Source organism: Dipodomys merriami, unplaced genomic scaffold (assembly GCF_024711535.1).
Source record: "Dipodomys merriami isolate MVZ:Mamm:240054 unplaced genomic scaffold, mDipMer1.0.p SCAF_50, whole genome shotgun sequence".
In the NCBI taxonomy this organism is placed as follows: Eukaryota; Metazoa; Chordata; class Mammalia; order Rodentia; family Heteromyidae; genus Dipodomys; species Dipodomys merriami.
The window spans coordinates 9,308,795-9,332,575 of NW_027206069.1; the positions used below are offsets into that span (position 1 = coordinate 9,308,795).

Consider the following 23,781-nt stretch of genomic DNA (forward strand, 5'->3'; position numbering starts at 1 on the left):
ATATTCTCTTCCAACAAAATCATCTTTATAAATATTTTTTTCTGTCAGCTTAGAAATATTTGGTAAAAGCAAACTCTAGCAAAAAAACAATTAAATAAACAAAAGCAAAAGCCAGATGGGTGCCAGTGGTTATAGTACAAGCTGCTCAGGAGACTGAGGTCTGAAGATGGCAGAGCCACCCCAGTCAATCAAATCCAAAAGACTTTTATCTCTAATTAATCAGCAAAAAGCTGGAAATGGAGGTGTGGCTCAAATGGTAGCGTGCCCAATGTTAACAAAAAGCCAAAGAACAAGACCCAAGAGTTCAAGCCCCCAAAATAAAACCCAAAAGCTGTGTGCTGGTGGTTCACAACTGTAATCCTAGTTACTCAGGAGGCTGAGACCTGAGGATCGAGGTTCAAAACCAGCCTGTCAGGAAAAATCTACAAGACTGTTATCTCCAGTTAACCACCAGAAAACCATAAGTGGAGGTATAGTTCAAAGTGTTAGAGTGTTAGCCTTGAGTAAAAGAACTCAGGGACTATGCTGAGGCCCTGAGTTCAAGCCCCATGACTGACAAAAATAAGTAAATAAATAATAAAACCCAAGAACTCAAGAGCTTCTTAAAGTTATCAAATCTGTAAAACCCAGTAAGAAAGTGCAGACTTTTTAAGCAGACAGACTTAGGTAAACACATTTCAGAAGTGAAAAACAATTTTTCCTGCTGAAATCCCATATGGCTTCTAAAAAGAGCCTGAAGTACAGCAGCCTGAGTCACAGCAGAAGCAAGCACAGAAGGTCCAGACAAACCTCTTTAAAGCTGAGATGACTGGATTAGAGTGTAAAAAATGTGCAGCACAAACTCAGCAAACCACATGAACTTTCATCTCTTTTGTTTGCTTTCCTCTTATAGTGTGCTTTTCTAATATATACATGAAGTCATTATACAGGCATGTACCCATGAGGCACATACTTGGGAGGGTTATGTGCTGAATGGCAGGGGACAGCTGTCTTTACATGTACTCCACAAAAGCATTTCTACCTAAAATGCTAATATACTTATGTAATAGTTTCTTTGGAAATCATAGAGTGAGGCAGTCACTTATGACCAGTTAAGCAGAATAAGTAGTAATCTACACTACCATATACCTGGACAGCTACTTAAGAGGAACTTATATAATACATAATATAATACATACTCAGAAGTTGCTCATCTCTCTGTTTTCTTCTAGGCTGCACATATGTAGCATTAAATGAATCTGTGATAAGTAGAGAGGGTCTGCTTAGCATTTCCAAGGAACATCCATTTAAGTGGCTATAAAGTTTAAAAGATGCAAAGTATTATGTTACTTCAAATAAGCAATAGCTTCTTAATTAAAAACCAAGCAACTGCCTTTTTAAGGTTCTCTTATACTAACTATAAAAGTATAAACACTCACTGATTTAAAAATTCCAAAAAAGGATAAAGAGAATGTCTTCCAGAAGACAGACCATCACTCCAAGGTAAATGACATTCCCCCCCCCCCCCCCCCCCCCCCCCGGTCCTGAGGCTTGAACTGTGGGCCTGGGAGCTGTCCCTAAGCTCTTCAGCTCAAGGCGAGCGCTCCCCCACTTGGGTCACAGAGCCACTTCAAGTTTTCTGGTGGTTAATTGGAGATAAGAGTCTCACATGGGCTTTTCTGCCTGGGCTGGCTTTGAACCATGATCCTCAGATCTCAGCCTCCTGAGTAGCTAGGATTACAGGTGTGAGCCACTGGCACCCAGCTATTTAAAAAAATTTTTTAAGATAAGTCTTGCTACCTAGCCTAGATTGGCCTTGAACTCACAATTCTACTTTACCTTCCTGAGTGCTATGATTAGCAGTGCCTGCCTTCTCTTGCCACAGTGGTAGAAATTTTCTATTGTGTCTATACTGTATTTATGCATTACTTCCTTTGATTGATGCATTTACTAGAACACACAAGTATTGACAAATGGCTTTCTAGAAAGTTTTAACTTTTTTCCAGAAAAATTCAACCAGAAGGAATGACCAACTTATCAAATACTTCACAGAAGGCTACCATCATTTAAAAATACTTTTAATATATCTTATATTTTAATTCTTGTCTATTTTTCAAGATATGTATATACATATTATGTGTATATGTATATATTTTATACAATATATACATATATGCACACACACACACATATCTACATATACACACACAGGTCCTGGGGCTTGAATTCAGGATTTAGGCACTGTTCCTGAGCTTCTTCAAGGCTAGCACTCGATCACTGGTGCAAGAGCACCACTTTCAGCTTTTTCTGAGTAACTTATTGGAGGAAAGAGTCTCATGGACTTTCCTGCCCAGGCTAACTTTGAACCACAATTGTCAGCTCTCAGCCTCCTGAGTAGTTAGGATTATAGGAGTGAACCACCAGCATCTGGTGCAAGTACTATATTTTTGATCAACTGAATAATTCCTGATCTTATATACATGTAAATGTTTGGCTAATTTACTGCAAATATTTTCCCTAGCTTTTTTTTTAAATAATTGAGTTTATTATTTCAGATAGTTTCAAGCTATATGAAATCAATATTATCTGATTTTTCTTTTGAAACTTGGTCTGTTATCTTTACGTTGACAATGTTTCTTCCCAATCAAAGATCAGGCTTCCCCTTCTATTTAATTCTAATCCATCTAAACTTTGTTATACTGCAAAAACACAAATCTATTTTTTTCCAAAATAGTTGAAATCATTCACCATGTATCCAACTGGCCATCCTTTTCAGGTTAATATATGATTATAAAAGTCTAAATTAGAGCCAGGCGCCGGTGGCTCATGCCTATAATCCTAGCTACTTCAGGAGGCTGAGATCTGAGGATCGTGGTTCAAAGCCAGCCCAGGCAGGAAAGTCTGTGAGACTCTTATCTCCAATAAACCACTAGAAAACCAGAAGTGGCACTATGGCTCAAGTGGTAGAGTGCCCGCCTTGAGCTAAAGAGCGCAAGGACAGCACCCAAGCCCAGAGTTCAAGCCCCATGACTGACAAAAAAAAAGTCTTAAATTATTCAAACCATTAGTATCAAATATTTTATTTTATTTTATATTTTTTATATTTTGGTCGGTGCGGGGCTTGAACTCTGGGCTTAGGCGCTGTCCCTGCGCTCTTTAGCTCAAGGCGAGTGCTCTACCGCTTGAGCCACAGTGCCACTTCCTCAAATATTTTAAATGTAAAGATCTTGAGGCTACTGAAATCTAATATAAAACAGCTATGACCTTAACGTACAGATGTAACAAAAATAATTAAAATGAACATCAAAAAATTTATAGTTATCCTGTGAATACTAAATATACAAATATACTATTGTGTCCCTTTTAAAGGGAATCTGACATTAAATATAATTAAGTTAGATGATAATTACTGATTTTAGAAATAAAACCCACAAACTTCTGTTAAGCAGTAAATCAAGAGCATTTAAATGAAATTTGATGTACAAAAATATTCACTTCTTTTGCAACTGGGAAATACCTAGTTTATGCAGTAGTTTATATAAGAAATTTTAAATCCATTTTATGTCCCATACCAAACATTTTTCTTTATAATACAAATAGTGAAGCCATTCACTGTTGGATGTTTTTAAATTACTGTTGACTCCTGGTTTTAAAAAAAGTCAAGCCTGGCGCCAGCTCATGCCTGTAATCCTAGCTGCTCAGGAGACTGAGATCTGAGGATCAAGATTCAAAACCAATCCAGGCAGAAAAGTCCATGAGACTCTTATCTCCAATAAACCACCAGAAAAACCGGAAGTGGTGCTGTGGCTCAAGTGGTAGAGCGCTTGCCTTGAGCTGAAGGGCTGAGGGACAGCGCCCAGGCTGAGTTCAAGCCTCACAATCGACAAAAAAAAAAAAAAAAAAGTCAAAAACCAAAAGAATTATTTTTCTTGAATTTTCCCTCCAAAGAGTAATAGCAATTGTATTCCTTTAACTTTTGTCTTGATATACCTACATCTCCCTCTTGTGGTTGAAGTCAACTGCATAAACAATTTCTTCTTCTCCATCTTTGACTATTTTCCATATTGTTCCACCTATCATATGACCAGCTGGCAAAGGTGTGATGGACAAACCATGGCCTTTACCTATGCCAATAAGAGATTAACAATATTAGATTTCTCCAACAACCCTAAAGAAAAATTGCATTTTTCAACTTGTCCAATGATACAAAGTTCAAAAGTAAAAATGCATACAAAAAAAGCAAGTCTCTCTGTCAGGGGGTAGGTACTAGCCACAGGGGATTGGGCTAACAACGAGGATGAAAGAAGTTGAATACAGCAGAAATAGTTTGTTTGCAACTATGAAAATAGAACAATGAAATCTATAAAAATTGTTCTGAGAAAAGAAGGAGGGGCACAAGAGTGATAGAGGGGGGAAGACTGATTGGAATAACTATAAATATGTGAGAATGTAATAATAAAACATCCCCCAAAACGAATTTGTTTTTAAAAGGAAATTTTACTTTCCTGTCTCCAGCAACTCCATTTCCATTGAAGGAAAATACTCTCATATAATGTATTTTTACAGAGATATTTGTGCTTATAGAGAAATTCACATACTAGACCTTAAAGGTAGTAAACTAATGTTTAGTATTAATTATTTTATTTTGTGGTGTTGAGGACCAAACCCAGGGTTTCCTATATGCTAGGCAAGTGCTCTACCAATGAGCTTCATTCCAGCCCTAAGTTTCAATATTTATATTGTTAAACAAGTTATCAAATGTTTCCATTTTTGTTAACCACCAAACTGACAGAATACAACTCCATTTTCTTTTTTTGTAGGTCACAGGGCTCGAACTCAGGGCCTGGGTACTGTTCCTGAAATTTTTGCTCAAAGACAGTGCTCTACCACTTTGAGCCACAATGCCACTTGTGGTTTTCTGGTCGTTATTTGAAGAAAAAGTCTCATGAACCTTCCTGCCCAGGCTGGCTTTGAACTGTGATCCTCAGAACTCAGCTTCCTGAGTCACTGGTGCCTGGTGACTCCATTTTCATTCCATCGCAAAACTAGAGAGATACTATGGAAACCACCAACTTCTACTTCCTGGCTAGCCCCACAGAGACCATTATTGAGCTATTTTTAATACCACAGCACATGCGCGCACGTGTGTGTGTGTGTGTGTGTGTGTGTGTGTGTGTGTGTGTGTGTGTGTGTGTGTGTGTGTGTGTACTGTTCTTCTAGGGCTCAGGGCACTCAGAGTACTGCCCCTGAGCTTTTGTGCACAAGGACCAGTGTGTGTGTGGGGGGGGGGCACTCAGGGTACTGCCCCTGAGCTTTTGTGCACAAGGACCAGTGTGTGTGTGTGTGTGTGTGTGTGTGTGTGTGTGTGTGCTGTTCTACTGCCCCTGAGCTTTTGTGCACAAGGACCAGTGTGTGTGTGTGTGTGTGTGTGTGTGTGTGTGTGTGTGTGTGTGTGTGTGTGTGTGTGTGTGTGTGTGTGTGTGTGTGTGTGTGTGTGTGTGTGTGTGTGTGTGTGTGTGTGTGTGTGTGTGTGTGTGTGTGTGTGTGCGCGCTGTTCTTCTAGGGCTCAGGGCACTCAGGGTACTGCCTCTGAGCTTTTGTGCACAAGGACCATCCCTCTCGTACTTGAGCCATGGCTCCACTTCTGGCTTTTTAGTATCATGGACGTTCTTACTGGGGCTGGCTTTGAACTGTGATTCTTAGATCTCAGCTTCTTGAGTAGGTAGGATTACCAGCATGTGCCACCAATAATCAGTTTACCACAGTTTAGGGTTTTTTTTGCCTGGCACTGGGGCTTGAACTCAGGGCCTGGGCTCTGTCCTTAATCTTCTTTTTGTTCAAGGCTAATGCTCTTCCACTTGAGTCACAGTGCCACTTCTGGCTTTTTCTGAGTAGTTTACTGGAGATAAGAATCTGATGGACTGAATCCGGTGGACTTTCCGGCTGAGCTCTACAAACTGTGGCTCTCAGATCTCAGCATCCTGAGTAGCTAGGATTATAGGCAGGAGCCACTAATCCCTGGTACCACAGCTCATTTGGAAGAAAATCTTTAATGGAATATATTTCTCTCTGTAGTGAATAAACAGACTTACTATATGACATCTTCATTAAATGATAAATATTTTAATGTCCACTTCTATAAATTAGTCAGTTTGGTTAGGTGCCAGAGACTTCATTTACTTCAGTTACTACATCAAGACATCTGAGCTACTCTGTCTCCTGAATCAAGGTATACACTCCAAGAAGGATTCAAATACATCACTTTTTATCATTCTGCACAGTAAAAACTAAAATAAGGCTTTTCCGCAATAAATATGAAACACATCTTGTCATTTAGTATGGATTATAAAATTCAAATAGAAATTCAGAGTTCCACATTGAGGCAAAAAATGCTGATTTTATTCTTGTGCTATCATGCTTGTAACTGGATTAGGAATGTTCCATATTTTTCAGAATGTTGAACTCTCTTAGTAGGAAAGTGCTTGCCTAGCACGCAAGAAACTCTGGCTTGGATCCCCTCACTGATATGAGGGTAGGAAGCACTATTAGTCCAACAATCTGCTACTGAAACATTTGTTACCTTTCAAATTGACAATCTGAGAGAATTTTAGCTGCTGTATTTTATCAAAGGCTGCATCCACATCATCCAATGTAAAGAGTGTAAAATCTTCTGTATTATGTCGAGACTAAAAGTATATATAAAGAAAAGGTTAAAAATGATCACTGATGGAGAGCCTGAGTTTTTTTTAAGTTTTTAAATTACCTGATAAAGATCATACATGAACATCTGTCCCATTTTATAAACAGGAATGGTTGCATAGATAGCACAGTTCAGACCCAACTTCCCCACAGCATATGGGAGGGCACCAAGATGGAGAGGATCAGGGTGAGACAGGAGTACTGCATCGATCTGGTGAACATGCCTAGGAAAACAACCAAGATGACTACTCACTCGATTCTGGTTTGTAAAGTAAAGGCAGAACAGTCAAAATAATTCACCCATTCTGGATTGAACATTGATGGGACAGAAGAGCAAAACAATAAACTAAAGTAATGAGACTTCTAAATTGTAAGTATTACTATCCTGGCTCTGCACAGATAGCAATATTATGGGGCTGGGAAGATGGCCCAGTGGTAGAGTGCTTGCCTTGCATGCATGAGGCCCTAGGTTTGGTTCCTCAGCACCACATAAACAGAAAAAGCAATATTATGCATAGGCACATCTAAATCTGGTTTTCTTTTTTGCTTTTTTTTTTTTTTTGTTGGTCATAGGGCTTGAACTCTGGGCCTGGGTACTGTCCCTCAGCTCTTCAGTTCAAGGCAAGTGTTCTATCATTTGAGCCACAGCGCCACTTCTGGTTTCTGGTGGTTTATTGGAAATAAGTGTCTCACGGACTTTCCTGCCTGGGCTGGCTTTGAACTATGATCCTCAGATCTCAGCCTCCTGAGTAGCTAGGATTACAGGCGGAGCCACACTGGCACCCAGCTAAATCTGTTTATCTAGAGATATTTTTTAAAAAAAGTAGACTCCACATATGTTGATCTTGAATGAATAGGTATTTTGTACAGTATTCATTTTGTTCAAGAACTAAACTTAGAATTTCAGAAATTGCTAAGGAGGAGACACTTAAATGGCCACATATTATGTATTGAGCCTTGGTTTTTTAGCATGGTAACTGACAGCATAAACACATAGTAAAATATCACTTAATGAGGAAAGCATATGTTCTTATTGATAACAGAAAAGTGTTTTGTTTTGTCTGTTTGGCTTCAAGTTCTAATCCTTTTTTAAAAATTAAGTCTTCTTTCCTTCAATAATTAATATAATAGCAAATATAATTGAAATTATTTTTTGGCAAATTAGGATCCTTTTGTGTATACAGTATAACTCTACAAACCACATCATAATACAGGAATAGTAGACACAGGAAGTAAGCTCACACAACACAACTGCAGGTTTCCATTGGAACAAAGGTCCCGTCTCATTTGTTTACAAATTCTTCTAACTTAGGGAGCAAAATTCCTATGATCTATTAACCAAATAACAATTATTGAAGATTTCTTAAATTTCAACAAAGTTTGTTCAATCAAAACTTTACAAGTTAAAATGTCAATATTTAGCTTTTTGGCATATGTAGAGCTCATTCACTATATACTAAATTAGTGCAAAGACAGTGATAGTATAAAACATCAAAGTAGTATTACAAAAGGGTGAAAAGAGAAGCTTATTTAATCTTTTTGAAAAGCTCATAGAATATGAAATGTAACTTACTTCCTTAGGGAATCTATGATATCCATAGAAAAGTGCTCATCCCAGCCACAATCCAGTAAAAACCTAAACTCATCAACCTGTAGAAGATAGCAAAGAGCCGACTCTTCTTGGACCCCTGAGAGGGTAGTTAATTTGATAATAGAGGTCATCTTTTTGGTCCAGTAACAGTAATCTAAAATATTCTTTCAAAAGAAAAATAAAAGCAATTATAAAAGCATAGCCTAAAATATATAACAGTGAAATATACATTATATCAAGTTTGCAAGTACACAGAAATTCCATAAAGATGGAAAGAAATATTTTAAAGATACTTATCAAGTTCACAAGTACAAGCATACTCCTTACACTATTGTTTACAGAGTCCTTTAGTGCCTCCCCAATGTGACTTAAAAGAAGTGAACTTTGGAATCAGATTGACCCAGACCTGAATCTTCCCCTTAATGATTTGAAGCAAATAACTGACCTTCCCTCCTCTACATATCCCAGCCTATAAAACATTAGTACAAATAGAAATGTAAACAGGATACTGAGGAATTTCAACTACTACCTATCTGTGATAGCATTCACTACACAGCAGTACAATGACTAGTGTACAGGTCTCTTTCTCCTATTAGACCTATGGTTCTCAAATAACCCTTTTAAGACTCTAATTGAAAGTTATGAGCTGGGCACTAGTGGCTCATATCTGTAATCCTAGCTACTTAGGATGCTGAGGTCTGAGGACTGTGGTTTAAAGCCAGCCCAGGCAGAAAATCTGTGAAACTCTAATTTTCAAATAATCAACAAAATGGCAGAAATGGAGCTGTGGCACAAGCAGTAGAATACTGAGTTCAAGCAGTTCAAGCCCAGGACTGTTACACATACAAGTTATAGATTCTCATTTGTCTACCACAATCCTTAAGCACACACACACATACATACACACACACACATACATACACACACACACACGCACACACACAGAGAAACATGCATGCACCTTTCATGAAGTTTAATGTTTAAGAACCCTTGCACTGGAAATGTAAGCAACCGAAAATAGAGGTAGTACTTTATGGTACTTTCTAAAACAGAACCTGACACATATATATATATATCAGATGACAGTATGTGCAGGGATACCTATTACATTCATGTATTTCAAGAAGATTAACATGAAAACATCTGGGATTTAGAACCTAGAACTGTGTGACAATAAACAAATGTAGTGATAGTTCATTAACAAAATTCAACTCCACAAAAATATTTCAAATTTTACCATCTTAAGACATAATTGGCCTTTCCTGGCTGACTGTACGAAAGTCACCAAATTATCTGATGATCTCTCACCATCTACCCAATGTCATCAACTAAGTAAGATAAAGGGACTACCTACTTTCCATAACAAGTTGATCAGAAGCTAATCCTACTATGTCTACTTGTTCATCTGATTTACAGAAAACAATCAGGTTCCTACGATATCCATAATCATAGATGTATATACATCCCCCAGCTGTACCCCAATCCCCTGCCATTTCTCACACATCTTTTCAGTCTGATCTCTGGATCTATGACTATACTAACCTGTAACTTCAGTCTCTTCTCTGAAAACTCTCATCTGATTGTCTTCACAGAAATCCAACTACTGCTTAATGATTTTGTCTCCTAGGCAGCTTTTTCAAGGGCTTAATTTTAAACCTCTTATACTCTCTAGAACTCAAAAGCAAGACATATGTTCCTTGTTCCTCACTGTAGCTTCCAAACTAAGCCTTTTCTTTCCTCTTAAATATTCAAGGCCCAATAAAACTCATGCCACTCAGCTAGCTCCCTATTAGCCTTCCCTGTTTCCCTCAGTCCTGGCATCTATTAGCCTGCTGATTCACTGTGGACTTTTGTTCCTGAACAGGTATTCTTTCAATAACTTCAATATCGATCTCTCAGTACTTTGACTTCCTTGATTCCAATAATCTTTGTTTCACTTTAGCCACCACCATCACAAGTAAGACTCTAGGCCTTAACACTAAAAATGCTTACACCACTTTCAAAATTTTATTTGCAGGGGCTGGGAATGTGGCTTAGTGGTAGAGTGCTTGCATAGCATTCATGAAGCCCTGGGTTCGATTCCTCAGTGCCACATAAACAGAAAAAGTTGGAAATGGTGCTGTGGCTTAAGTGGCAGAGTGCTAGCCTTGAGCAAAAGAAGTACAGGGACAGTGCCCAGGCCCTGAGTTCAAGCCTCAGGACTGGCAAAAAAAAAAAAAAAACAACTCAGGTCCTTTGATCTATGATCCCTTGTGATTATTTTGCAAGCACTCTCAAATATCTTGCTTCTTGAATCCTTTGTTTAGCCTGGCAAAACCCCAACCTTGGTTAACTGCAATCATTCACTTGTCTACACTAGCAGCTGTATGCTGCTGAGGGGGGAAATTTGCTGAAGAGTTCAAGGGCAAGATCTCAAACAGGCTATATTTCTGTCAATCTGACTTGTCTTTGCAGGTTGGTTGTCTGCTTTACACCTCTTCTCTGCTCAAGCAGTCTCCCTCTTCTCCGTACTCTCACAGCATATAAATGTAATCAGATAGTAAGTAAAAGTAATCATACAGTAATGTCTCATTTCCAGATACCGCATTATGTTAACATTACCAGCATGTACCCTGTTGCATCTCCCATCATATGGAATGATCAGCCCTGTCCAACCAAGGTCAGTTCCTGTGTACTGTTGAACCCATCTTACTTCTAAGGCTTGATTTCCTCAGACATCTTTCTTCTCTCCTACATATATTCTCTAGAATTTTCCAACTTATAAAAACTCTCTTAATCCCAAAGCCCCTATACTCATTGTATCATTTCTGTTTCTCTTTCAAGGCTAAACATTTCAATTTTTTGTGGTGTTTTTTTGTTTGTTTATTTGTTTTTGCCAGTCCTGGGGCTTGAACTCAGGGCTTGGGCACTGTCCCTGGGCTTCTTTTCCTCAAGGCTAACTAACACTCTACCCTTGAGCCATAGTCTCATTTCCGGCTTTTTCTGTTTACCTGGTACTGAGGAATTGAACCCAGGGCTTCATGCATCCTAGGCAAGCACTCTACCACTAAGCCACATTCCCAGCCCCTTTTCAGAGTATTTGTCCACAAACATGTCTCCTATTCACACCACTGAGTAGCCAGAGCAGGGAGAGAGTTACCAATAACTTATAAAAACACTTCCAAGCCAGGTGCCGGTGACTCACACCTGTAATCCTAGCTACTTGGGAGGCTGAGATCCGAGGATCATGGTTCAAAGCCAGCCCAGGCAGGAAAGTCATGAGACTCTTATCTCCAATAAACCACTAGAAAACCAGAAGTGGCCCTGTGGCTCAAGCAGTAGAGCCCTTGTCCTGAGCTGAAGAGCTGAGGGACAGCACCCCAGCCCAGAGTTCAAGCCCCACGACCAACAAAAAAAAAATACTTCCAGTGAGGTGGTCTCATACCAACCTGAATTTCTGAAATTCTTTTCTATCTCCACTTGTGAATTCTTCCAATCCAATTCATTCTACAATGTTCTTGGATCATTTTAAAGTCCTTTTCCCACTCTATAACATGATTCTATGTTCCTCCAAATACTTAAGTGTTCTGTATAACTGCTCTTTACTTGCTTTGTCCCCTTCTCTTCTGGCCTCTATCTAGAAAGTGAACTTCATGAAGGCAGAAACTGTATCCTTAAATTATAGTCAGTGCCTCTCCACAGTGCTTGCCATACAGTGGTAATCAATTCCTTGAATGAATGAATGAGTGAATGAATGAGGACCTGGATAATTCTCCCTGCCGAAGTGTCTTGTTCCAGTTTGACTCAGAACCTAAGAAAATGTCTGCTCAAATCTATGTTAAGTCCCATTTTCTTAATTTAGATTAGCTTAAAGATACAACTGAGTCAATGTGGAAACTCTTATGCACAAAGATGCAGATTTTAACAAGTAAAAATTTATTCACATTATAAGTCCTCATAATAATAAAACTGGCTTCATGCTCACTTGGCTTGATCATATAGCTGGTACACTATCACCTGAGTCACACCTCTGGCCCAGTGTTTTGCTGGTTATTCTGGAGATGAAATATCTGGGATTCTTCTGCCCCGGATAGCTTTAAACCTCAGTCCTCTATATCTCATTCTCCTGAGTAGCTAGGATTACAGGCCTGGGCCACCAGTGCCCAACTAAAAGCTGTATCTTTATGAGGCATTCAGACATTTATTACTTACCAGTATCTGTTGTACAGATGAGGAAACACCATGAATTTAGAGGAAGTGGTCTTTGTAAATCTGAAAAACAAGTAAATAAGTCTCATAAATGGGATATTAATAACTTGCTTGTTTTATAACTATGTTTTAAATTGTATGTCTTTCCCTAAGACACCATGAGCAAGAGCAAGTATTATATGGTCCTGTTTTCTTTTGGTAGTCTTGCTATGTGGCCTAGGCTGGTTTCTGAACTCTAATTCCCTGCCTCAGTCTCCTAAGTCACAGGATCATAGGCATGCACCATGTATAGTCCATTAAAAAAAAAAAGCACAATAACTTTAGGAAGCCTAGGTTTGCATAAGAGATAGTATAATAAAAGACAAATATAAGTAATAATGAGCCGTGATTATAATTTAATTAGGAGTTTAACTATGCATTTAGAAAATAAGGTTTAACTGGGCATTGTACAGCCCATCTTAGCCCAGGAGAAACAAGAAGATCACAGGGTTCAAGCCTAGTCTACAAAAAGAAACCCTGTTTCCAAAAAAAAAAAAAAAAAAAAACCACACACACACACACACACACACAAAACAAGGACAAGGAAGATAATTATTAGTTAAAAGCTTACTGAGAATCATGGAAGAATAGGTCAAATCTAGATTATTCTTTAAAGACTTATGAGGCCTGGATAGAAACACAGAAGATATTCAAAACACAGGAATGGTATAAGCTAGAGCACAAAACACAGAATCTGAGAGTACCAGTAATAATCTAGCCCAATACATTGACATGGAAACAAAAATGGAAGCAGAAAAGCTTAATAAACATAAAAGGGCTGAATGATGAAAGGAAATCTTGGAACTAGTTTTACATGCTACAAAGAAACATTTTAAGATTCCTTAACTAGCATGATAGAAAAACTTCAATATTTTAGGAAAATTAGCTGCTAGGAATGAATACAAAAAGCAAGGAAAGAGGAGAGGAACTGCTAAATACTCCTCAGAAGTTTTTCTTGTTGTTGTTTTGTTTTTTGTTCACCCATGTGGCTTGAACTCTGGGCCTGGGCGCTGTCCTGAGCTCTTCGGCTCAAGGCTAGCGCTTTACCACTGGAGCCACAGCGCCACTTCCAGTTTCCTGGTGGTTTACTGGAGATAAGTCTCATGGATTTTGCTGCCTGGGCTGGCTTTGAACCACAATCCTCAGATCCCAGACTACTGAGTAGCTAGGATTACAGGCGTGAGCCACCGGTGCCAGGCTTCCTCAGAAGTTTTCTGCTTCAAATCCGGAACTAAATTCTTCAGTCTCCAGTGTATTTTATAATTCTACCACATCAATTCACTAATCATTCTGTAACCAGAACTAGAAACTCCATAAGCTTTAGTCTTCCCTTTCCTTTCTCTTGGACAGTCTGTTACTGATTTCAGATTATTTTCCATAAGAATGACTTACATGAATACCACTGGCCTTCTTTCCTACTCTCTGTACTTTACCAGGTCTCATTATCTTAAATTGGGGAGGGGGGGTTCCTTCATTAACCTTAATCTAAATACAGCTGCCAGATTAACCTTGAGTAACACTGCTATACTTACTACTAGAGGAGCAAGGGAGACAAAAAACAACTGAATGCCTTTCCTGGCAATGGAGGGTGCCAGGAAGTTGCTCCGAGGTCCAGCTCAAATTCCACCTCCTCCTTAGTTCCCCCATCACTAGTCTAGACTAGACTAGACTAGCTCTGTTGCAGATATAATTTTTTTTCACAGCCATAGTGTAAAGTAAAAATAAAAAAATAATTTTAGCTTTTAACACTGTAACCAAAACATTATAATTTCCACATGTAATCATTACAAGTGAGACCATTTTTTGGTCAGATTTTTTTGTGTTATCCTCAAAATCTAGTATATATTTATAGCTCATCTCAATTCAAATTGACCACATTTCAAGAACCTAGTACCGCATGTGACTAGTGGCTGCTGTAATAGCATAGGTCTAGACGCTAAAATCAATGCTTTGGGCTGTGCAGCACTGTGTTTTAATGCTCCTAAAATGCAGATTGGCACCATTCTGTTTTTAATGTACATGTCTGACTGAATTTTAATGTCATCACCAGCCATGAGGTCTCCCAGACTGAAAACCAGTCACCTTCTTACCAGTAAATGGCTGGCCACCAAATGAATCCTACCCAGCATTTACTTAAGTCTCTCTGAGATCCTTTATTGTCTTACTCCATGGGGATACTCAGCTTACCTGAATGACAAAAATTTCCTCTGATCTAGTTTTTCATCATACACCCATCAGTGAGACCATCCTAACAAATATCCCCACACCCACTCTGGGTAATCAATCAGCTGCTGACTTCTTGTGGAAATCCAAACTTCTAAACTTTTCAGTTGGAAATCAAGATCATACATAACTGATGACAAACAACCTACCTGTTTCTTCTTTACCAACAACCCTTTCACTGTAAGCTCACTGCAAAATTAATGTGTGTTCAAAGTAGTGAACCCTCACTATATGATAAATTCTTCCAGGGCAGGATTGATTTTGAGTAACACTACTTCACCTCAAATACATGCCACAGTTAATTGCTCTCTCAATTAATGAACAAACACTTTGGGGACAATTAAAAATAAAGTAATGCAAAATCTAAGGGCAAGCAGAGTCTGGGCAAACTCTGACGGCCCTTGTCTGTAATCCTAAACTGGGATCTGAGGGTCATGGTTCAAAAGCAGCTGGGGCAGAAAAACCCTGAGACTCTTTTCTCCAAATAACCAGCAAAAAGCCAGAAGTGGAGCTGTGGCTTAAGTGGCAGGACGCCAGCCTTAAGTGAAAAAAGCCCATAAGCATTTGAGGCCTAAGCCGGGCGCCGATGGCTCATGCCTGTAATTCTAGCTACTCAGGAAGCGGACATCAGAAGATCACGGTTCAAAGCCAGCCAGGGCAGTAAAGTCCATGAGACTCTTATCTCCAATAAACGACTAGAAAACCGGAAGTAGTGTTGTGGCTCAAGTGGAAGAGGGCTGGCCCTGAGCTGAAGAGCGCAGTGACAGCGCCCAAGCCCAGAGTTCAAGCCCCTCCCCCCCCCAAAAAAAGAATTTGAGGCCCAGCGTTCAAGCCCCAGTACTAGTTCTTTTTCCCTCAACATACACACAGTCAGAGCTCAATGAATTAGAAAAGTTTCTCTCCTTGCATTCAGGAACGACAGTCCTTGGTAAAGGGGGTTTAGAAGGTAGCGGAACTGAAGTTAGGAGAGGGGCATAAACGATCACTCAGGTTCACCTGGTGTCAGGCGGCCAGATTGACCTCCTGTTTTCTGAAGAGCACGGAAAACAAGAGCAAGAAGGAATGGGTGAGACGCTGGCAGATCTCAGTGTTAATGAGGGTCCAGGGAGCTGGGCACAGAGGACAAGCCTCTGCAGGCGTGGCACGACATCTAAGAGGTCTAAAGTATTTTGTGCCCAGTGCTCAGTAGCCCTTGGAACCCAAGAAGACGGTGGGGTGGCTGGAGGTCAGGACCGCCGCCAGACACGAGCGAAGCTGGCCTGGGACGGTCTCCTCCCGCGCCAAGAGGCGCAGAGCCAGCAGCAAAGGAGGGAAGGAGAGCGAGCGGGCCAGGGCGCCCTAGGCACCGCCACAAACCCAGGGGGCTCCGACCCTCGGAGAAGTCCCTGCTCTTCCGGTCGCAGGGCACTTCTGCCCGGAGGGACCCGACCAGCAGGGCCCGAGGCCGCGGGGCGCGCGTCCGCCCGGCTCTCCCCCAGGACCGAGGCCGCACCGCCACCACCACCCCCAATCTGGAGGCGCGCTCTTCTCTCCCGCCCTCACTTGCCTCGCCCGGCCTCCCCCAGAGCCGTTCACTTTCCCTTCCCAACCCCTAGTCGGATCCAAGTTCAAGAGGAAGAAAAGCTGGTGCTCGCTCAGCAGCAGCAGCAGTGAAGAACGGCCGGCCGACGACGCTCACTGGACGCCGCCATTTTGCGCCTAGAGGGGAGCCGCTGAGCCGGTGACGACTCGGATCCTACCATCTTCACGGGGAGGGGGGAACAAGGGGGCGAAGCCAAGTGAAGTCGAAGGCTTGGAAGGCTCGCCATCCGGGACTCGAGTTTTCTTAAGAAAGTATTGAAGTTTCTAACGCCATGTGATGAGAAGAGGCAACTCTTCGGAGAAATATAAGTGGTACCTTTTGGCGCCCCTTCCCTGTACCCCCCTGGGCGACACGACAAGTGGCACCTCCCGAGGTCGCAACTTCCGCCTGCGCAGATCGAGGCGTCCGAAGCGGCTGTCCTTGGTCGTCTGGTCGTGATCTGCACTCGGGCCTGGCCCGGCCGCAGGTAGGTCTTAGGACTCTGAATGGCGGTGGGGCCGCTGGTCGAGATTGTGCAAGCGGGGAGGGTTCAGGGAGAGCCCTCGGCGGTGGCTTGTACCAGACGGACAGGTGGCCGTGTCTCCCCAGAGAAAGGGGGAGGGGGGGACGTGGGCGTGGAGGAAGGGAAGTAAATAGGGTTGTCCAGGGCCCCAGTCCAGGGTTGACTGGGTTCGCGGGTCCCTCCTGGCAGCTTGGAGGAGAGCTCTGAACCTGGCTTGACTGAAGGCACCTTTCAAGGTGATCCGATGGCCGCCCCCTGGTCATACTTGACAGGACAGGAGATAATAGCAGGGATCTTAACCCTAGCCAGAAGCAGAGCAGGGCTGCTTCTGCACAAATGTGAGATCTTCGTCCCAGGCTCGGCCATCTGTCTGCTGGTGATCCTCAATCTCTTCTGAACATCAAATCTTCTGGAGCTGACCCTGCCACACAAAAATAAGCATTCAGCTTTGTTGTTTTGAAAACATAACCTGTGCTTTCCAGAACCCTACATGTGCTTACGACCTCAAAGAGTTAGATTTCTTCATGTATCCAGTCCTATTTTTCCAAACTTTGAGAAATACATAAAGGTACTGCCGGCGCAATGAAGCAATGGAATATATATCTTTTTAAGTAGCTATGTACATTTCCAACACGAATTCTTAACGATTTATCAAAATGAGATTAATACTAGATTGATTTCTTTTTAGAAGCTAAGGGCAAGAAAATTGAGGAAAATATTAGGGGAAATAAGATTTTTTTTATTGTAAAGATACTATACAGAGGGTTACAGTTACATGAGTGAGGTAATGAGTACTTCCTCTTGAACATTGTTACGGAAATAAGATTTTTTAAAAACTCTAGGGCTGGGAAGTTGGCTCAGTGGTAGAGTGCTTGCCTCACATGCATGAGGCCCTGGGTTTGATTCCTCATCACCATATAAGCAGAAAAAAGCCAGAAGTTGGCACTGTGCTCAAGTGGTAGAGCCCTAGGCTTGAGCTGAAGAGCTGAGGAAGGGACAGCACCCAGCCTCCATGACTAACCCCCCCCAAAAAAAAAAAAAACTGAAAGATGAGAGTGAGGTTAATATGTTTACCTTCATACTTATTAAACAGTGAAGTACAAGAGCTTGAGCCAAGTAGCCAGACTACTTGAGGAATACAATATACTAACCTCAACTTTGCCACTTACTACATCTGTTATCCTATGTGAGTCACTTTACCCTTGGGTTTGGGGGGAAAAAATGAGCTCCCTGCATTGGGGACATTATGTTATTAAATATATGTATAGTGGTATTGTGAGGATTTCATGAGTTGCTTATGCAACAACCATACCTGAGAGTGGATATGGTTTAGCCCTTCAAGATGGCCAATCCCTATAATACCTGCTGCTTAGGGGAAGGAGACAGAATGGCAAATTCAAAGACAGCCTGGACAAATAGCAAGAGCCTGTTTCAAAAGATTCAGCACTAAGTATGTCTATGCAAGAAATAAATAATTCTTTTAATATTAGAAGATAAGTGCTACACACAATGATAAATCCCTGTAATCCTAGCACTCACAAGCCAAAACAAGGGATCCAGAATTCAAGACTAACCTGTCTACATAGGGAAACTTTTCCTTAAAACAGATGAAGAGATGTGCATGGATAGCTCACACTTGTAATCCTAGCTACTCAGTAGGCTATGAGATCTGAAGATTGCAGTTCAAGGCCAGCCCAGGCAAGAAAGTCTGTGAGACTTACCTTCAATTAAGCACCAAAAGCCAAAAGTAGAGCTGTGGCTCAAGTGGTAAAGTACTAGCCTTGAGCAACAAAGGTCAGAGACAGCACCCAGGCCCTGAGTTCAAGTCCCAGGACTAGCACCAAAAAAAAAAAAAAAAAAAAAAAGTAATGGGGAGGGGAAGGAAGGGAGCAAGGAAGGAGCCATGACAAGGGGGTTGGGTATGCAGTTGAGTGCTAAGAGTCCTCAGTACCCTCTCCCCCCACCCCACTCACATGAAAAAGAAAGGGTACACAGTTCCTTAAACCTTAAGGATAAACTCAATTTACTTTTTCAGAAATATAGCTGCTCCTCGTTCTGAAGCAAAACTTTCTTACGGGTCCTTATATAAAGAAGATCACTGGGGCTGGGAAGGTGGCTCAGTGGTAGAGTGCTTGCCTCACATGCATGAGGCCCGGGGTTCAATTCCTCAGCACCACATAAGCAGAATAAAGCCAGAAGTGGTGCTGTGGCTCAAGTGGTAGAGCGCTAGCCTTGAGCTGAAGGGCTGAGGGACAGCGCCCAGGCCCAGAGTTCAAGCCCCACGACTGACAAAAAAGAAAGAAAGAAGATCACTGATAATAATATATACATCAATCTTATGGGACCCCACCAGGCGGTAACTCTATAAAGTAGATGGTTCTTTTCTCACGGGAAATCATACAGAACAATTGATGTTCAGGGCAGAAGCCACTGACTATAGACTATCCAACTGTAATATGACATAGCACTAGGATTTGTCATTTACCACTTAGGGATGTTCCTTCAGAGTGGTTGAGTACGACCAAAGGAACAGAATTGTCTTACCAGTCCTACTGTCCTTGCTTATGTAATGTGTGTAGCAAAGGCTTGTCTCATCTTTTCTGCTCAGACTAGGCCAGATCAAACTAATCAATAGCCTCTGGCCCTCTTACAAGGATGCTGACCAGAATGGCATAATCCACAGGTGGCCATGGGCTTGTTTAAAACTACTTGAGCTGCAAATCAGCAAGTACTTTTTGGCTAAGTATAAAATGATGTCTTAACAGTTGTAGTATAACATCACTTCAGAAATCTGCCAACTCTAATAAGAACAAATAGCAGAATGGAAGATTGTAATTTAGCTGAACCTGAACTCAGGTCACACGAACACAGAAACAAATGGTCTACCAAATCAGAGTTTAATGCTTTAAAGTTACCTCAATTAAGTGTTTCGACTGGCTTACGTTTAGACAGCAAGAAACCAGTTTACTTGCTGGATACTTGGACAGTAGAGTAAAAAGTACTTTAAAGATCTAAATATTGGGGCTGGGAATGTGGCTTAGTGATAGAGTACTTGCTTGGCATGCATGAAACCCTGGGTTTGACTCCTCGGTACCACATAAACAGAAAAAGCTGGAAGTGGCACTGTGTGGCTAGTGCTAGCCTTGAGCACCAAGAGGCTTAGGGATAACATCCAGTCCCTGAGTTCAAGCCCCACAACTGATCAAAGAAAATGTAATAAAGAGAGGATAGTACAGTGCTCTTTGGTTTTGGTTTGGCAAGGCTAGCACTGTACCACTTTAGTCACCGCTCTGCTTTCAGTGTAATTTTTATGTAAATCATTGACACCTATCTAATCATCAAGTAGATTTTAAGACTTATGCTGCATCCTGTTGCCAAGCAAATTTAAAGAAGCTTAGGGCTGGGAAGGTGGCTCAGTGGTAGAGCGCTTGCCTTGCATGCATGAGACCCTGGGTTCGATTCCTCAGCACCACATAAGCAGAGAAAAAAAAAAGCCGAAAGTGGCGCTGAGGCTCAAGTGGTAGAGTGCTAGCCTTGAGCTGAAGAGCTGAGGGACAGCGCCCAGGCCCAGAGTTCAGGCCCCACGACCAGACCAAAACAAAATAAATAAAGAAAGAAGCTTATTCTGCTTTTTTCTCTTATATCTTCTGCCATCTTTCTGTTTTATGTGCAATTCAGAAGATACCTCGTTATTTTTTACTGCTAGTGCAGTAATTGTACATGGTAAGGACATTCTCACGGTTACAGTGTGCATTGATCATACCCATTTATCCTCTTGCACCCTCAGGGTTTTTTGTTTGTTTTGTTTGTTTTTTGTTGGTCCTGAGGCTTAAACTCTGGGCCTGGGCGCTGTCCCCCAGCTCTTCAGCTGGAGGCTAGCAGTCTACCACTTGAGCCACAGTGCCACTTCCTATCCTCTTGTACCTTGAAGACCCCCTTAACCCTTTCTCTTCCCAGTTTCTGTGTCCCTATTGTGAAATAGTCACTATTGTACTGTCAGGCTGAGTATTCCTTTTTAATTTTGAAGGCAATTATATATTTTAGTTTATAATCTTTCTTTTTTTTTTTCCTTCCAGCAGTCATGGTGAATTTCCTTCAGTTTGTCCGCGACCATTGGGTTCATATACTTGTCCCTTCAGGATTTTTATTTGGATGTTATCTAGACAAAAAGAGTGACGAAAAGCTAACTGCCTTCCGGAACAAGAGTATGTTATTTAGAAGGTTAGTTCAGGCATTTTTTAAGCAACTGGCCAGCTTTGATTAGTATTCTTAATGTCATATGTGCAAAAATAATGGGGGGGGGGCCTGGGAAGGTGGCTCAGTGGTAGAGCGCTTGCCTTGCATGCATGAGGCCCTGGGTTCAATTCCTCAGCACCACATAAGCAAAAAGAAAAAAGCCGGAATCAAGTGGTAGAGTGCTAGCCTTGAGCTGAAGAGCTGAGGGACAGTGCGCAGGCCCAGAGTTCAGGCCCCATGACCGGACCCCCCCCCAAAAAAAAAAAATAATGTGGGTATTTTTCTAGCCTTAGGACTTAACTCCAGGGAAATGGCAATAATAGCAAATAGTAATTTCTTCTACTCAGAAGAAATGGCAGTAATAGTGAATGGTAACTTCTACTCATTTGGAAGAATGGCTGTGTTCTTAGCATCCAGAGTAATTGAGTGATAGCAACTGGCCAGGGACCTGGTCCTATTGTACATGGGAACATGTTGAACAAGACCAAACGTTGGCCCAGAGGTGTACATCTGTCTAAATTGGAAGAAACTCAAGGGGCAACAGGACTAAGCAGCATGGATAATTACAATATGTAGGTGTTCTTGAGTCAAGTGAAATGAGCTGGCCAAAGGTCTAGAAAACCTAAGAACTCAGAAGACACAGCTGTCATACATATTAGAAATTATTGTTCTCTAATATGGAAAAAATGAAATAGGTGAGAAGTTTAAAATTATGAGCCTCAATCCTCAGTCTTAGCCTCCTGAGTAGCTAGGATTACAGGTGTGAGCCACCAGAGCCCAGTTGGATTTTTTAAGTTTTAAAGATTTAATTTAGAATGAAAGAGGGGAGAAACATTTCCTGCTCCCCAGGAAATGGGAGTTAAAGACTCAAAATGGCTGCTGTTACTTGTTTCCTTTCTTTCTGTGCTGAGGGAACACAGGTGCTCATGAGGTCTAGCAACCCCCAACCAACCCTTAGGCCATGGCTCCGTGTTGACAGATGGGTTTACTTATTATTCTCTTTGCCCACCCAAAACACAGACCAGAGGTGAGCTTGAGCTTGGGCTTCCTTTTCCCAGATCAGCTTCTGATCTATCTGCCCAGAGAGTTACCAAGTACTTTCCATTGCAAAAGAGAGGTCATTATTAGATAAACCCCTTTAGGTCTCCCTTAAGTTAGCATTTAAATAGAGGGAAGCTTAAGGGTTTTGTTAGTTCCTTATTGATTCCAACTGGTGTTTTTAATATTGATCGAAAATAATAGCTGTGGCTCACACCTGTGAGATTTTTTTTTTTTTTTTGGCCAGTCCTAGGGCTGGAACTCAAGAGTCTGGGTGCTGTCCCTGAGCTTTACTTGCTCAAGACTAGCACTCTATCACTTGAACTACAGCACCACTTCTGGCTTTTTCTGTGTATGTGGTACTGAGGAATTGAACCCAGGGCTTCATGCATGCTAAGTAAGCACTCTACCACTGAGCCACCTTCCCAGCCTCACACCTGTGAGATCTTAACTACTCTGGAAGCTGAGATCTGAGGGTCACAGTTTAAAACTAACCAAGATAGAAGAAAAGTAGTTGAGACTCTTACCTCTAGTTAACCTCCCTCAAAAGGCAGAAGCACAGCTGTGCCTCTAGTGGGAGAGTGCTGGACTTGAGCAAAAAAGATAAGGAACAGCAGCACCCAGGCCCTAAGTTCATGAGCTCACTAGTATTGACACAAGAAAGAGAAAGGAAAGAAAGCAGGGAGAAAGGATTACCTACCTCCCAAAATTACTTTGGTACCTTTTATAAATCAAAGGTGTATCAGAAGCAGTGGCCAACTTCTGTAGCTGCTTTCTGCTAAAGTGGATTGTTGGCCCTTCTTGGAAAAATGGAAGCAAAAAGTTGTTTTCCCATCTAATTTAGGAGGTGACATGGGAAATTTAGTTGACAGGCCATCACAATTAGGCAGAGAAGATGATCAGGATCAGAAGATAGCAAGTTACCCTTCTGAGATCTAGATCCTGTCTCAGCCTCACCATTTCTGTTACTGTAGAATGGATGAAGGTGTCCAGCTTTCCACACATAATCATAGGTTGTTGAGATCTAAACATGAATATTTCAGGGTGTCTCGCAAAAAAGGGTCTCAAAAGATGCAAGTCTTAGCAAGTATTTATTTTTGTATAACAAGGTTAAATGAGGGAGGGAAGGAGGAAAACACTTCCTGCTCTCCATGCAGAAAATGGGAGTTAAAAACTCCTGGAAAAAATTTAGATTAGCCAGGTGCCCGTAGCTCATGCCTGGAATCCTTGCTACTCAGGAAGCTGAGATTTCAGGATCATAGTTTGAAATCAGCCTGAGCAGGAAGTCCATGAGACTCTTATCTCCAATTAACCAACAGAAAAAAGGAAGTGATGCTGAGACTCTAAGTGATAGAGCTCTAGCCTTGAGCAAAAGAGCTCAGGCTCCTAGTTCAAGCCCCAACCCCCTGACCACCGACAACAACAACAACAAATTTAGATTAATAGGTCATAAAATAGTCTTTGTTCCTTTCTTTTCTTGTCACACAGGGAATTGAGGCCTGACGAAGAAGTCACTTGGAAGTAAAGACTGGCTAATCACATAATGTTCACATTTCTAAAATTATGGGAGAAATAAAACCATTTATTACTTAATTAGAATTTGAAGTGTGGTTCTTTGTATATCTTTTTATCAACGTAATCTTTTACATACTTTTATATTTTATTTTATTTTATTTTTTGGGGTCTGGTCGTGGGGCCTGAACT

At 41.3% G+C, this 23,781-nt stretch overlaps 2 protein-coding genes across 6 annotated transcripts in view; one reads left to right on the forward strand and one right to left on the reverse strand.

The window, feature by feature from the left end:
• Nucleotides 1–16,427, reverse strand: part of LOC138810505 (cleavage and polyadenylation specificity factor subunit 2) — a 33,365-nt gene extending 16,938 nt beyond the window's left edge. The window contains exons 1-8 of one of the 4 annotated variants that reach the window (XM_069997706.1): nucleotides 15,716–15,985; nucleotides 13,068–13,123; nucleotides 12,461–12,520; nucleotides 8,252–8,433; nucleotides 6,743–6,902; nucleotides 6,560–6,665; nucleotides 3,974–4,103; nucleotides 1,179–1,294 (exon numbers count right to left, since the gene is read on the reverse strand). In XM_069997706.1, the coding sequence (XP_069853807.1) occupies nucleotides 1,179–1,294; nucleotides 3,974–4,103; nucleotides 6,560–6,665; nucleotides 6,743–6,902; nucleotides 8,252–8,400 (661 nt within the window). In that variant the 5' untranslated portion in view covers nucleotides 8,401–8,433; nucleotides 12,461–12,520; nucleotides 13,068–13,123; nucleotides 15,716–15,985. Of the gene's footprint in view, nucleotides 1–1,178; nucleotides 1,295–3,973; nucleotides 4,104–6,559; nucleotides 6,666–6,742; nucleotides 6,903–8,251; nucleotides 8,434–12,460; nucleotides 12,521–13,067; nucleotides 13,124–15,715; nucleotides 15,986–16,265 lie in introns of those variants that run through there. The other 3 variants (XM_069997709.1, XM_069997705.1, XM_069997708.1) reach the window with 3 other exon arrangements.
• A 231-nt stretch (nucleotides 16,428–16,658) lies between these two features.
• Nucleotides 16,659–23,670, forward strand: LOC138810507 (NADH dehydrogenase [ubiquinone] 1 beta subcomplex subunit 1). 2 transcript variants are annotated; one of them, XM_069997716.1, is made up of 3 exons: nucleotides 16,659–16,767; nucleotides 20,880–21,024; nucleotides 23,566–23,670. In XM_069997716.1, the coding sequence occupies exons 2-3, from the start codon at nucleotides 20,885–20,887 to the stop codon at nucleotides 23,600–23,602; spliced, it is 177 nt and encodes a 58-aa protein (XP_069853817.1). In that variant the 5' UTR covers nucleotides 16,659–16,767; nucleotides 20,880–20,884; the 3' UTR covers nucleotides 23,603–23,670. The 2 variants fall into 2 exon arrangements, with proteins under 2 accessions (XP_069853817.1, XP_069853819.1); XM_069997718.1 differs by having other exon boundaries at nucleotides 16,667–16,767; nucleotides 20,883–21,024.
• Nucleotides 23,671–23,781: the final 111 nt, after the last annotated feature.